The 14495-nt window shown below is 41.4% G+C and overlaps 1 protein-coding gene across 1 annotated transcript in view; it reads left to right on the forward strand.

Annotated features, from left to right (window-relative positions):
• cenpe (centromere protein E) overlaps positions 1-14495 on the forward strand; it is a 210191-nt gene that overhangs the window by 170501 nt on the left and 25195 nt on the right. The window contains exons 37-41 of the mRNA XM_070880180.1: positions 163-423; positions 5169-5402; positions 5994-6176; positions 13023-13235; positions 13811-14041. Coding sequence (XP_070736281.1) covers positions 163-423; positions 5169-5402; positions 5994-6176; positions 13023-13235; positions 13811-14041 — 1122 coding nt within the window. The remainder of the gene's footprint in view (positions 1-162; positions 424-5168; positions 5403-5993; positions 6177-13022; positions 13236-13810; positions 14042-14495) is intronic.

Below are 14495 nucleotides of genomic sequence, written 5' to 3' on the forward strand. Positions count from 1 at the left end.
TGACCACCAATGCATCCACTATTTCTAAGGCCACTTCCTTAAGTACTCTGTGACGCAAACTATCAGGCCCTGGGGATTTATTGGCCTTCAATCCCATCAATTTCCCTAACACAATTTCCTGACTAATATGATTCCATCTGTAATTTTCAATGTTTCTATTAGATGCAAGAGCAAACTGAGGAACGCCACCGTGTGATGTCTCAGCGTGATTTGCTGCTCAGTGAGATTGAAGAGCTGAGAGCTCGTGTTTCCAAAGAGCAGAGCACGGAAATTCTAGAAGGGAAATACAACCAGCGCCTCCAACAACTTGAGGATGAAAAATCAGCCGTGGTAAAGGATAAAGATGATATCCAGGAGATAATGCAGAGTGTCCAAGTACAAAGGGATGAAATGAAGAGCACCCTGCAAGAAAACACTGAGATGGTGAGTTAGATTGTAAATTATTGTACCTCTTTAGATAATTTCACAAAATGCTAATGGTATGGTGGCCATGTGGTTGTGGTGGTAGATGAGCAACCCAGAGTCATGAGTTCAAATTCTACCATTGCAAGTTGTAAAATTGAATCTAATTATTCCACACATTGTGGGCTAAGACCAGAAAATAAACATGAATGCTGCTGGATTGTTGTAAAAACCCATCTGGTGCTCTCTTGCTTTGGTAAAATACCACCTTGCATGGTCTGGCCTACATGTGACTCCAGCCTTGCACTAATGGAGATGTAAGTAATTGTGTCCAAGTTTATTTTTTTTTAAAGCCAACTATAGTTTGGACCTAAAATAAAAACACGAACGCTGGAAATCTCCGTTTCTGAAATCAAAGCAGAAAATACTGGTTTGGACCTATTGGGAGTGACCCCAGCATCGTATCAGAGCAAGACTAATAAGCAGTGGTGTAATTGAGAGAACTGTTTTTACAAACCATTCAAACAACTGTCTGACATAATCATGCTCATGGAATCATACCTATAAGCTAACATCCCAGACTCTTCCATCACCATCCTGTGGTAGAAATACAGTAGTGTACAGTCAGATGGCAGTGGCCCTGGGAGTCCTCAGCATTAACTCTAGACCCAAGAACTTGTCATGACTTCAGTTCACAATGCCAAGTAAAATCTCCTGCTGATCCCCACCAACTAACTAATTTGTACTTCATAGTGAACATCAGTTGGAAACTTTGAGGAAAGCACAAGTAGAGAAATTTTTTCTTGTAAGAGGACTTTAATGTACCCATTAAAAGTGGCTCGTTCGCACCACAATTGGCTGAATATCCAAGGATATTCGATATTTAGGAAGGACAGGCAAAAAGGAAAAGGGGGTGGTGTGGCTTTGTTAGTAAAAGATGAAGTCAGAGCAATAGTGAGAAAGGATATTGGCTCAGAAAATCAGTGAGTGGAGAGTAGGAGCACCAAGGGGCAGAAAACATTGGTGGGAGTTGTCTATAGGCCTCCAAACAGTATTGGTAGTGTAGGGGACGGCATCAAACAGGAATTTAGAGATGCATGTAACAAGGGTACTACGGTAATCGTAGGTGACTTAAATCTACATATAGATTGGCCAAACCAAATTAGTAGTAATACTGTGGAAGATGAATTCCTGGAGTGTGTACAAGATGTTTTTTTAGACTTACTAGGGGACCTACTTGAGGAGCCTACTAGGGAACAGGCTATCCTAGATTGGTTATTGTGCAGTGAGAAGGGGTTAATTAACAGTCTTGTTGTGCGGGGTCCTTTAGGGAAGATGATTGAATTCTTAAGATGGAAAGTGCAGTAGTTCAATCCAAAACTAGGGTTCTAAATCTAAACAAAGGAAACTACGTAGGTATGAGGAATGAATTGGCTATTGGGAAGATTCATTAAAAGGTAAAAGGCATGACTGTGGATAGGCAATGGCCAATATTTAAGGAACGAATGCATGAATTGCAACAGTTATACATTCCTTTCTGGCGCAAAAACAAAAAAAAGAAAAGTGGCCCAACCATTGCTTAAAAAATTAAGGCTAGTATTAGATCCAAACAGGAGTCACACAAAGTTGCCAGAAAAAGTAGCAAGCCTGAGGATTGGGAGCAGTTTAGAATTCAGCAAAAAAAGGACCAAAAGATTAAGAGGGGAAAAATAGAGTACGAGAGTAACCTTGCAAGGAACATAAAAACCTACTGCAAAAGTTTCTAGAAGTACATAAAAAAAAGAAAATGAGTGAAGGCAAATGTAGGTCCTTTGCAGTCAGAAACGGGGGAATTTATAATGGGGAACAAGGAAATGGCAGAACAATTAAATAAATACTTTGGTTCTGTCTTCATGGAAATAACGTCTCAGAAATGCTAGGGAACTAAGGGTCTAGTGAACAAGAGGAATTAAAGGAAATTATTATTAGTAAGAAAATAGTGCTGGAGAAACTAATGGGACTGAAAGATGATAAATCCCCAGGGCCGCCTGATCTGCATCCCAGAGTACTAAGAGGTAGCCATGGAAATAGTGGATGCATTGGTTGTCATTTTCCATAATTCTATAGATTATGGAACAATTCTTGCAGATTTGAGAGTGGCAAATGTAACCCCACTATTTTTAAAAAGGGAGAGAGAAAACGGGGAACTATAGACTGGTTAGCGTAACATCAGTAGTAGGGAAATGCTAGAGTCTATTATAAAGGATGTGATAACGGGACACTTAGAAAATATCAATGAGATTAGACAAAGTCAACATGAATTTATGAAGGGAAAATCAGGTTTGACAAACCTGCTGGAGTTTTTTGAAGATGTAACTGATAGAATAGATAAGGGAGATCCAGTGGATGTAGTGTATTTGGATTTTCAGAAGGCCTTTGATAAAGTCCCACATAATTAAAATTAAAGCACATAGGATTGGGGGTAATATACTGGCATGGATTGAAAATTGGTTAACTGATGGGAAACAGAGTAGGAATAAACTGGTCTCTTTCGGGGTGGTGGGCAGTGACTAGTGGGGTACCACGGATCAGTGCTTGGAGCCCCAGCTTATTCACTATCAATGATTTGGATGAAGGAACCAAATGTAATATTTCCAAGTTTGCTGACAACAAAAAACTAGGTGGGATTGAGTTGTGAGGAGAATGCAAAGATGCTGCAAGGCGATTTAGACAGTTGAGCTGGTGGGCAAAAACATGGCAGATGCCGTATAACGTGGATAAATGTGAAGTTATCAACTTTGGTAGGGAAATAAATGAAAGCAAAGTATTATTTAAATGGTGATAGCTTTGGAAATGCTGATGTACAAAGGGACCTGGGTGTCCTTGTACACCAGTCATTGAAAGCAAGCAGTTAGGAAGGCAGTATGTTGGCCTTCATTGCAAGAGGATTTGAGTAAAGGAGCAAGAATGTCTTACTGCAGTTATACAGGACCTTGGTGAGACCGCACCTGGAGTATTGTGTGCAGTTTTGGTCTCCTTACCTAAGAAAGGATATACTTGCCATAGAGGGAGTGCAACGAAGGTTCACCAGACTGATTACTGAGGTGGCAGGACTGTCTTATGAGAAGAGATAGGGTCGAATAGGCCTGTATTCACTAGAGTTTAGAAGAATGACAGGGCATCTCATTGAAACGTATAAACTTCTGACTGGGCTGGACGGACTGGATGTGTGGAGGATGTTTCCCCTGGCTGGGAAGTCTTGAACGGGGTCAGAGTCTCAGGATATGGGGTAGGAAATTTAGGACTGAGATGAGGAGAAATTTCTTCAGAGAGTGGTGAATCTGTGGAATTCTCTACCACAGAAGGCTGTGGAGGCCAAGTCACAGAATATATTTAAGAATGAGGTAGATAGATTTCTAGATACAAAAGGTGTCCAGGGATATGAGGAGAAAGCAGGGATATGGTGTTGAGATAGAGGATCAGCCAAGATATTGAATGGCGGTGCTGGCTCAAAGGGCCGAATGGCCTACTACTGCTATTTTCTATTCTTCCATGCCTTGAACATAGCTGCCAGACTAATGAAGGAATCTACATAAGGGGATAACCTACTTAACCTTATCTTCAACCTACCTGGTGCAGACATATTAGTGCCCAGCAGCATTGGAGTGTCTACAGCACAGCCCTTGTGAAGACAATGTCTCATCACAGTGAGGACATCCTCCACAGTGTATTGTGGCTGTGTGAACTGGAGCCTACTAGCAGCCCAAATCAGGGCATCCATGAGGCATTATGTACCATGAGCAGCAGTAATCAGTAACATTATGGCCCAGTACATCCCTTACTCCTCAATCACCATCAAATCAGACGTCAACTCTATTTCAATGCAAAGTTTAGAAGGGCAGTCCAAGAGCAGCAGTAGGCACCACTGCGGTCGCAACCTACTAAAGGTACAGCATATAAAGCAGCAGCTAATAAGCAGAGCTATATTGTCCTTGCTAACAGGATAAGACCAAACCTCTGCAGCCCTACGACCTCCAGTCGCGTATGATCGTGGAGGAGGAAGTGGCTCTCTGAACTTGTCCATTCTAAACCACGATGGAGCTCAGCACATGAAAATAAGAGATGAGGCTAAAGTGTTGGGGTAGATGATCCTGCTTGCATTTCATTCATGCCCACGTACTTTCAATTCAGTTCACTCCATATGACATTAAGAAGTTTCTGAATATGCTGGATACGGTTGCAAATAGCCTAATTTGATGATCCTTCTTCACAGCTGTAATTGAAGATGTAATTGGGTGTTTGAGTGTTTCACTGTAGAAATAGTGCTATGCTCTTCGATTCCACAGCACCTCTGGTTCTTTGCTGACTTTAGTGTGATCTGAGGATTTGTTGAAAAGGGGCCGACAGCACAGCAAGTTCAACTGTTCTGTTGGATGTATTCTCATAAGGCTGGCAACTCTGTTCTATTTGTACTTATTTTTTAATGACTTGTCCCTTTTGAGTTGTGTGAGCCTGGTGGTTTGGAAGACTATTCTTAGTGCTTTTGCCTTCTTGGTGGATAATTCTTAAATTAAAATATCAAGTTCTTTTATCATCAGCTTTAGATCTATGCATGTTAATAGGTACAAAATCTCATGGGCCAAATGCAAACTTAAATTAATAGTCCTAAGCAGCTGGCAGGGCCAAAATGATTTGACACACCCCTGCTGCAGTGGTGAGTTAGGATGCAGGTGGCTGTCCTCGTATAAAGTCCTCCTGTGTGTAACCTCATGGAATCTTTCCAACAGTTGCTAAAGTGGACAGATGAGCTTAACAATGTAAAAACTCACCGTGACCAGCTGCTAATTGAGATTGAACAGTTGAAGGAAGAAATTAAGACACATGTTTCCAAGGTGCAAAAAATGGAACAAGAATCCAATGATCAACTGGAGAGAACAAAACTTTCTACAGTGATGGAGAAGGATGAGCTCAAATTGCAGATGGATAAAATCCAGAACGGTCTCTCTGAAAAGGTTGAGATGGTGAGTATTGGAATTTGGACACTTTTTTTGTACAGTTTTAAGTTGGGACATTAAGTGTAATTGGCGATTACTCTTGCCAGGACTGGAGAATCTTGGCGAATATAGCTCACAGCTTAGAAAGTAGACTGAATGCTAGACTCATTACTGAACATGAAACTTCAATAATGTGTTGTAAAGTCTTATTTATTAAAGCTTATTCATTAAGTTTTACCAGAAAATACTTAGACCTAGTCTACAAAGAATTTAACTTGCTGCAATCTACAGTTTGTGTGGATGATGACTGCAGTGTGAATATAAAATCATAGCTTGAGCAAAAATACAAATTTTCCCTTCTTTTCCCCCCAACCCCCATTTCTTTTTTTAATTTCTTCCCCCGCCCCTAATCCCGAGACTGCAAGTGATTTGAAAATACTGTTGTGAAATATGCGTGGCTCTTCACCAATTTGTGAATTTAGTCTTCCCGATACGTTAGAACAATGTTTTTGAAATACTTCTGTATATGTGCAACAGATTTGTTTAAATTTAACCAGGTTTTTCAATCATAACCACTATTTTGTACATAATCGTAAATACTTGAATAATTACCAACAGCTTGTAACGGAGGAAAGAAGGAACAAAGAACTTGCAGAATTCGCTACAACTTTGGAGAACCAAATCATTACTTTGAAAGAGGAGCAGGCACAGAATCAATCTACTAATTCAGAAACTGATGCAATTGAAGCAGAAATTCAAAGGCTTTCTAATCACCTACAGGAAAAAGATCTGCTGTTGCAGGTATGTTTTTTACAGTACTATTCTACTGTACTTTCAATTATAACTCTCCTTGCTAAGGTACAATCTTTTTGCTATGTGGAAGGTGAACAACTGAGGGAGGAAGGAAGATTGTTTGGAATCCAATCTGGAGCCAAGGTAGATGCTAGCTTTTCTTTTGTGAGCATTTGATCAGCCACTTTCTGAATGAATTGATGCAATTTTCCGTGGAGACTGGCTGGTTGTTATGGATCTCTAGAAAACCGCTGCCTCAAAACATCATTCTCACACACTTCTGGGTCCCTTCCAAAGGTGGAGGATTATGTCCCTTTTAAGTTAGATGCCCTATAAGGATATATTTTAGTCACGTGGCTTTTCCTATCCATCTGGAAGTATATACAAGTCCTTCTGGAAAAGTGGTGGCTACAATGATCTAAACTGATAAAATGCAAAACTTCAGACAAGATGTGGGTCCCTGGGACATCAGGTCAAAGGAACAGTGAGGATACCATGAATATTGAGGGTTAAAGAATAAGGACCACATATACAGTAGATCTAACATGCTTCCTTGCACCTTATACCAAATTGATTGTCAATATTGAAAAAAAGGAGGTTGTCAATTTATTGACAAAATATGCTCGTCTTGAACTATAAGTTCAGAGCAATAGTGCTTTGTGCAAGTATCTAGTGCACTCCTCTATTGTAACTCTAATGAAATGTATTCTAGTTTAATTATTTCACAACCAATTGTGATCTATTATCCACCTTTTTAAATATCACAAAATGTAGTTTACTTAATGCACATTATAATTGCCTCATTTCTGTCGGCATTTTTTTCTGATTTTCCCACAAATGTATATGCTAAGAGAATGTTGCATCCTGTGTAGGATTTTCAACCTCCTTGTTTTGCGAAAGATCCAAAATGGTCAACATCTCTCTCGCCATCACTAATGGGAGCAACCAATTTAGCGGATCACTTATATCGTATTGGTATGCTGCAAGCCCAAGAAAGTAGTGTTGAATTGCAGCACAGTGTCTGTTGTTTTCACCTGGGACTCAAAACTTTGAGAATTTGGGAAAATGCTAGTTTAATAGTTCCCAAGTTTTAAAAAAAATTAAGATTACCCAGTATTTCCTGGGTAAATTTAATGTTGGTATAGAACAAAGTCAGGAGAGTACCATGTTCTATCCACAGTCTAAGATAGATAACCTCCATTGGGGTGCTACAATTGGCAATAATGCTTGGACTGAAGATGTTTCCATGTTTCTGACTGCTATTCAACAATCTTTGATGGAAAGTGACTATGTGCAGACAGTATGACCGTTTGAATCAGCTGCCACATTCCCTCCCCCATGGGTGTGTAGCTTGTGTACACACCCAGTCTGAAATTATACGTGAAGCATGGCCATTTGGGCAAGGTACTAGAGGGACCTTGATACCCATAAGTTAACGTCTGAGTCAAGGAAAAAATTGGAGGGTTTTTTTTTGCTTTTGCATCAATATTGGATTGTTAATCTTTCAAGAACTACATAGGCTTTTGCATGTAAATGTAATATATCTTTAAGGACTAGTACAAGCATATAGTGTTTTCCTGTGCTTGACAATGTGTCTTTTTTGAATTTTCATTAAGCTGACTTACTGCCAGAGTTGAATTTAAATTGAAGGCTTGTACCCAAAATTAAATTAATTTTGCTTGAAGCCCGTTCTCTGTGTTATTTTTAATCCTCTCCAGCACCAGCCACAGCAGGAGGGTTGTGGTGATGTCTTAGGTGCTGCGAGGGGATGCAGTGCTGCTAACGCAACAGCTGGGGAGGGTGCGGGTGGCCTATAGTGAGGGAGTGAGAACATAACATAAGAATTAGGAACAGGAGTAGGCCATCTAGACCCTTGAGCCTTCTCCGCCATTCAATAAGATCATGGCTGATCTGGCTGTGGACTCAGCTCCACTTACCCGCCCGCTCCCCATAACCCTTAATTCCCTTATTGGTTAAAAATCTATCTGTGATTTGAATACATTCAATGAGCTAGCCTCAACTGCTTCCTTGGGCAGAGAATTCCACAGATTCACAACCCTCTGGGAGAAGAAATTCCTTCTCAACTCGGTTTTAAATTGGCTCCCCCGTATTTTGAGGCTGTGCCCCCTAGTTCTAGTCCCCCCGACCAGTGGAAACAACCTCTCTGCCTCTATCTTGTCTATCCCTTTCATTATTTTGAATGTTTCTATTAGATCACCCCTCATCCTTCTGAACTCCAACGAGTAAAGACCCAGTCTACTCAATCTATCATCATAAGGTAACCCCCTCATCTCCGGAATCAGCCTAGTGAATCATCTCTGTACCCCCTCCATAGCTAGTATATCCTTAAGTAAGGTGACCAAAACTGCACGCAGTACTCCAGATGTGGCCTCACCAATATCCTGTACAGTTAGAAACATAGAAAATAGGTGCAGGAGTAGGCCAATCGGCCCTTCTAGCCTGCACCGCCATTCAATGAGTTCATGGCTGAACATGAAACTTCAGTACCCCATTCCTGCTTTCTTGCCATACCCCTTGATCCCATTAGTAGTAAGGACTACATCTAACTCCTTTTTGAATATATTTAGTGAATTGGCCTCAACAACTTTCTGTGGTAGAGAATTCCACAGGTTCACCACTCTGGGTGAAGAAGTTTCTCCTCATCTCGGTCCTAAATGGCTTACCCCTTATCCTTAGACTGTGACCCCTGGTTCTGGACTTCCCCAACATTGTGAACATTCTTCCTGCATCTAACCTGTCTAAACCCATCAGAATTTTAAACGTTTCTATAAGGTCCCCTCTCATTCTTCTGAACTCCAGTGAATACAAGCCCAGTTGATTCAGTCTTTCTTGATAGGTCAGTCCCGCCATCCTGGGAATCAGTCTGGTGAATCTTCGCTGCACTCCCTCAATAACAAGAATGTCCTTCCTCAGGTTAGGAGACCAAAACTGTACACAATACTCCAGGTGTGGCCTCACCAAGGCCCTGTACAACTTGTAGCAACACCTCCCTGCCCCTGTACGCAAATCCCCTCGCTATGAAGGCCAACATGCCATTTGCTTTCTTAACCGCCTGCTGTACCTGCATGCCAACCTTCAATGACTGATGTACCATGACACCCAGGTCTCGTTGCACCTCCCCTTTTCCTAATCTGTCACCATTCAGATAATAGTCTGTCTCTGTTTTTACCACCAAAGTGGACAACCTCACATTTATCCACATTATACTTCATCTGCCATGCATTTGCCCACTCACCTAACCTATCCAAGTCGCTCTGCAGCCTCATAGCATCCTCCTCGCAGCTCACACTGTCACCTAACTTCGTGTCATCCGCAAATTTGGAGATACTACATTTAATCCCCTCCTCTAAATCATTAATATACAGTGTAAACAGCTAGGGCCCCAGCACAGAACCTTGCAGTACTCCACTAGTCACTGCCTGCCATTCTGAAAAGTACCCATTTACTCCTACTCTTTGCTTCCTGTCTGACAACCAGTTCTCAATCCATGTCAGCACACTACCCCCAATCCCATGTGCTTTAACTTTGCACATTAATCTCTTGTGTGGAATCTTGTTGAAAGCCTTCTGAAAGTCCAAATATACCACATCAAATGGTTCTCCCTTGTCCACTCTACTGGAAATATCCTCAAATAATTCCAGAAGATTTGTCAAGCATGATTTCCCTTTCACAAATCCATGCTGACTTGGACCTATCATGTCACCTCTTTCCAAATGCGCTGCTATGACATCCTTAATAATTGATTCCATCATCTTACCCACTACCGATGTCAGGCTGACCGGTCTATAATTCCCTGTTTTCTCTCTCCCTCCTTTTTTAAAAAGTGGGGTTACATTGGCTACCCTCCACTCGATAGGAACTGATCCAGAGTCAATGGAATGTTGGAAAATGACTGTCAATGCATCCGCTATTTCCAAGGCTACCTCCTTAAGTACTCTGGGATGTAGTCCATCAGGCCCTGGAGATTTATCGGCCTTCAATCCCATCAATTTCCCCAACACAATTTCCCGACTAATAAGGATTTCCCTCAGTTCCTCCTCCTTACTAGACCCTCTAACCCTTCTTGTATCCGGAATGTTGTTAGTGTCCTCCTTAGTGAATACCGAACCAAAGTACTTGTTCAATTGGTCCGCCATTTCTTTGTTCCCCGTTATGACTTCCCCTGATTCTGACTGCAGGGGACCTACATTTGTCTTTACTAACCTTTTTCTCTTTACATATCTACAGAAACTTTTGCAATCCGTCTTAATGTTCCCTGCAAGCTTCTTCTCGTACTCCATTTTCCCTGCCCTAATCAAACCCTTTGTCCTCCTCTGCTGAGTTCTAAATTTCTCCCAGTCTCCGGGTTCACTGCTATTTCTGGCCAATTTGTATGCCACTTCCTTGGCTTTAATACTATCCCTGATTTCCCTTGATGGCTACGGTTGAGCCACCTTCGCTTTTTTATTTTTATGCCAGACAGGAATGTACAATTGTTGTAGTTCATCCATACGGTCTCTAAATGTCTGCCTTTGCCCATCCACAGTCAACCCCTCAAGTATCATTCGCCAATCAATCCTAGCCAATTCACGCCTCATACCTTTAAAGTTACCCTTCTTTAAGTTCTGGACCATGGTCTCTGAATTAACTGTTTCATTCTCCATCCTAATGCAGAATTCCACCATATTATGGTCACTCTTCCCCAAGGGGCCTCGCACAATGAGATTGCTAATTAATCCCCCCTCATTACACAACACCCAGTCTAAGATGGCCTCTCCCCTAGTTGGTTCCTCGACATATTGGTCTAGAAAACCATCCCTTATGCACTCCAGGAAATCCTCTTCCACCGTATTGCTTCCAGTTTGGTTAGCCTAATCTATGTGCATATTAAAGTCACCCATTATAACTACTGCACCCTTATTGCATGCACCCATAATTTCCTGTTTGATGCCCTCCCCAACATCACTACTACTGTTTGGAGGTCTGTACACAACTCCCACTAACGTTTTTTGCCCTTTGGTGTTCTGCAGCTCTTCCCATATAGATTCCACATCATTCAAGCTAATGTCATTCCTAATTATTGTATTAATCTCCTCTTTAACCAGCAATGCTACCCCACCTCCTTTTCCTTTTATTCTATACTTCCTGAATGTTGAATACCCCTGGATGTTGAGTTCCCAGCCCTGATCATCCTGGAGCCACGTCTCCGTAATCCCAATCGCATCATATTTGTTAACATCTATTTGCACAGTTAATTCATCCACCTTATTACGGATACTCCTTGCATTAAGACACAAAGCCTTCAGGCTTGTTTTTTTTAACACCCTTTGTCCTTTTAGAATTTTGTTGTACAGTGGCCCTTTTTGTTCTTTGTCTTGCGTTTCTCTGCCCTCCACTTTTTCTCATCTCCTTTCTGTTTTTTGCTTTTATCTCCTTTTTGTTGCAGCAGGACCTCCCTGCTTTTCTACTCCATCCCTCTCGCAATGAAGGCCAACATTCCATTCGCCTTCCTGACTACCTGCTGCACCTGCAAACTAACTTTTTGGGATTCATGCACAAGCACCGCAGCATGTTGTAATTTCTCCCCATTCAAATAATCCCTTTTACTGTTTTTTGTTCCCAAGGTGGATGACCTCACATTTTCCAACATTGTATTCCATCTGCCAAACCTTAGCCCATTCGCTTAACTTATCTAAATCTCTTTGCAGCCTCTCTGTGTCCTCTACACAACCTGCTTTTCCACTAATCTTTGTGTCATCTGCAAATTTTATTACACTACACTCTGTCCCCTCTTCCAGGTCATCTATGTATATTGTAAACAGTTGTGGTCCCAGCACCGATCCCTGTGGTACACCACTAACCACCGATTTCCAACCTGAAAAGGACCCATTTATCCCGACTCTCTGCTTTCTGTTGGTTAGCCAATTCTCTATCCACGCTAATACATTTCCTCTGACTCCGCATACCTTTATCTTCTGCAGTAACCTTTTGTGTGACACCTTATCGAGGCACAGAGCAATGTGGCTCGAGCCCCCACAGTGTGGCTCGGCTTCAGCGGTGCATTGCTGATAGAAGCCCAGGATAAAGTGGAGTTGCTATCATGTGGGAGGAGGCAGTCTGGATCCAGCTAATGGAGCTTTTGCAAACAGCGCTGGAATGGTGACAGTTCCTTCTCTCCCTCCTCCACCACCTCATGCCCCCCCCCCCTCTTCCTATTGTAGACCCCTTGAAATCATCTCACTGACCCCTCGGGGGCCATGGAGTCCTGGTTGAAGCCCCCTGATCTACTAGATGCACTGCAGCAACTCACCAAGACTTCGACAGCATCTCCCAAACCCATGACCTCTACCACCGAGAAGGTCAAGAGTCACAGACGCATGGGAACATCATCACCACCAAGTTGCACACCATCCTGACTTGGAAATGTATTGCCTTTCCTTAATCGTTGCTGGGTCAAAATCCTGCAACTCCCTACTTTCACAAGGACTGCAGCAGTTCAAGGTGGCAGCTCACCCCACCAACTTCTTGAGGGCAATTGGGGACGGGCAATAAATGCTAGCATTACCAGTGACACCTACATCCTGTGAATGAATTTTTTTTTAAATTGTAATTAAAATGCACCATTGGGGTTGGTGGAATTTGAATGGCAGTGTCACAACATTCTACAGTGTTCCAGCTGAAGTATGTCCTTGCTCTGTGGTGTATTCCTGGCTGCTGGCAGCATGAGAGCTGCTGCATAGTTTCTCTTGTTTTGTGCCAGTTGGGGAAATGATCTTTTCAGTCACTGACCTGTATAACATTCACTTCATTACCTCTTCTTTTTTGATTGAATTTATATATTTTTTAATTATTCAGGACACAATTCAGAGTTTATTCCAACTGGAAAGCGAGTACAACATCGAGCTAGCTAAAGCCGACCAAGAATTATCAAGAGAGAGAGAGGCATGGAAAGAGCTACTGGCCAGATTTTGTTCTGAAGAATCAACAGAGTCAACGAGCATTGGGAAGCTGCAGGAAGAGAATCAAACACTACATGAAAAACTTGCGTTGTATAGAAGTAAATTCATGGTACTTTGTGCATTAGATTTTGTAATGGCAATATTTATTCAAATGTAATAAACCTGTGTGTTATGGTCTAAATTTCAAAAGCAAAATACTGCAGATGTTGGAAATATGAAATAAAATCAGAAAATGCTGGCAACATTGAGCAGGCCAGGCAGCATCTGTGGAGAGAGGCAGGTAGGGTTAACATTTCAAGTCAATCACCTTTTATCAGAACTGACTATAGCTCCTGAACCTGAAACATTGATTCTTGCCATGGACTTTTCCCATTATCTTGGAAGGACCTACAGGCTAGCAATTGCTTGCCTGTCTGGGCAAAAAGCACCCTAATGACAATCAGTAACTAATAGCCTTGGAAGGTAATACTGCAATATGAAGAGTATTAATTGACAGTGTTTTCAGATTTCCGGATATGTCGTAGTCTAATCAATATGGAAAGCCTGAGAAAAGCAATAGATGAAAGGAGCTAATCTAACTTTTTTTTTAGGTGTAAAAATATTCCAGTAAAGTGAATGGTAGGTATCTGCTCCATCCTGTTTGTTTTACGACCATATATTTGTTTTGTCGTGTTTCTCCAACAGAACGCACTGAGCTCTGTGTTTCACCATGTAAAGAATTATCAGAACCTTATTACTAAATGTGACATAGGCCTAGCAGAAGAGAAAAAGAAGAACGAAGATTTGCTCGTACAATTCCAGACTCTGAAGAAGCAAGTCTCTGATCCACCTGAACTGGAATTAACATCAGAAGAGAAGAACTCTGAAATAACAAGACTTTCCACTTTAATTGAAAATAAAGAAAACCACTTGCAGGTGTACATTGTTTCCTTTAGAATAATTAATTATCCGGTGACTAGAAGGCTGTAATTCTAAGATTTTGTTACAGCTTTCAACATTTGATTGTGTATTTTGTGTATTGGATCCAGACTCTCTTAGTCAGCACCAAACATTGGTACTTGTTATCTAACTTAACTTTTTGCAGAAGTGCTAAAACTACATTAGTGTCAATACTGAAAGTGAAATGAATACATTTCCAGTATTCATTTAATAGCAAAGTTCCTCTTCTGTATTTTGGTGGAAAATTAAGTAAATTGTTGGATTGCATAGCCATAGGAGCAATGTCTTTTTTAATTGTTCAGTTATAGCTTCTGATATTTGAAAATAACTTTCTGCAAGATAGATGAGTAAGAATGCAGATATTTAGGAGAGCCTCATCATTTAGCTGGTAGAAATCACTTGAGCATAGAGCTCCATCCAAAGGCGTGTT

This window comes from Pristiophorus japonicus, chromosome 1 (genome assembly GCF_044704955.1).
Source record: "Pristiophorus japonicus isolate sPriJap1 chromosome 1, sPriJap1.hap1, whole genome shotgun sequence".
NCBI classification, from domain to species: Eukaryota; Metazoa; Chordata; class Chondrichthyes; family Pristiophoridae; genus Pristiophorus; species Pristiophorus japonicus.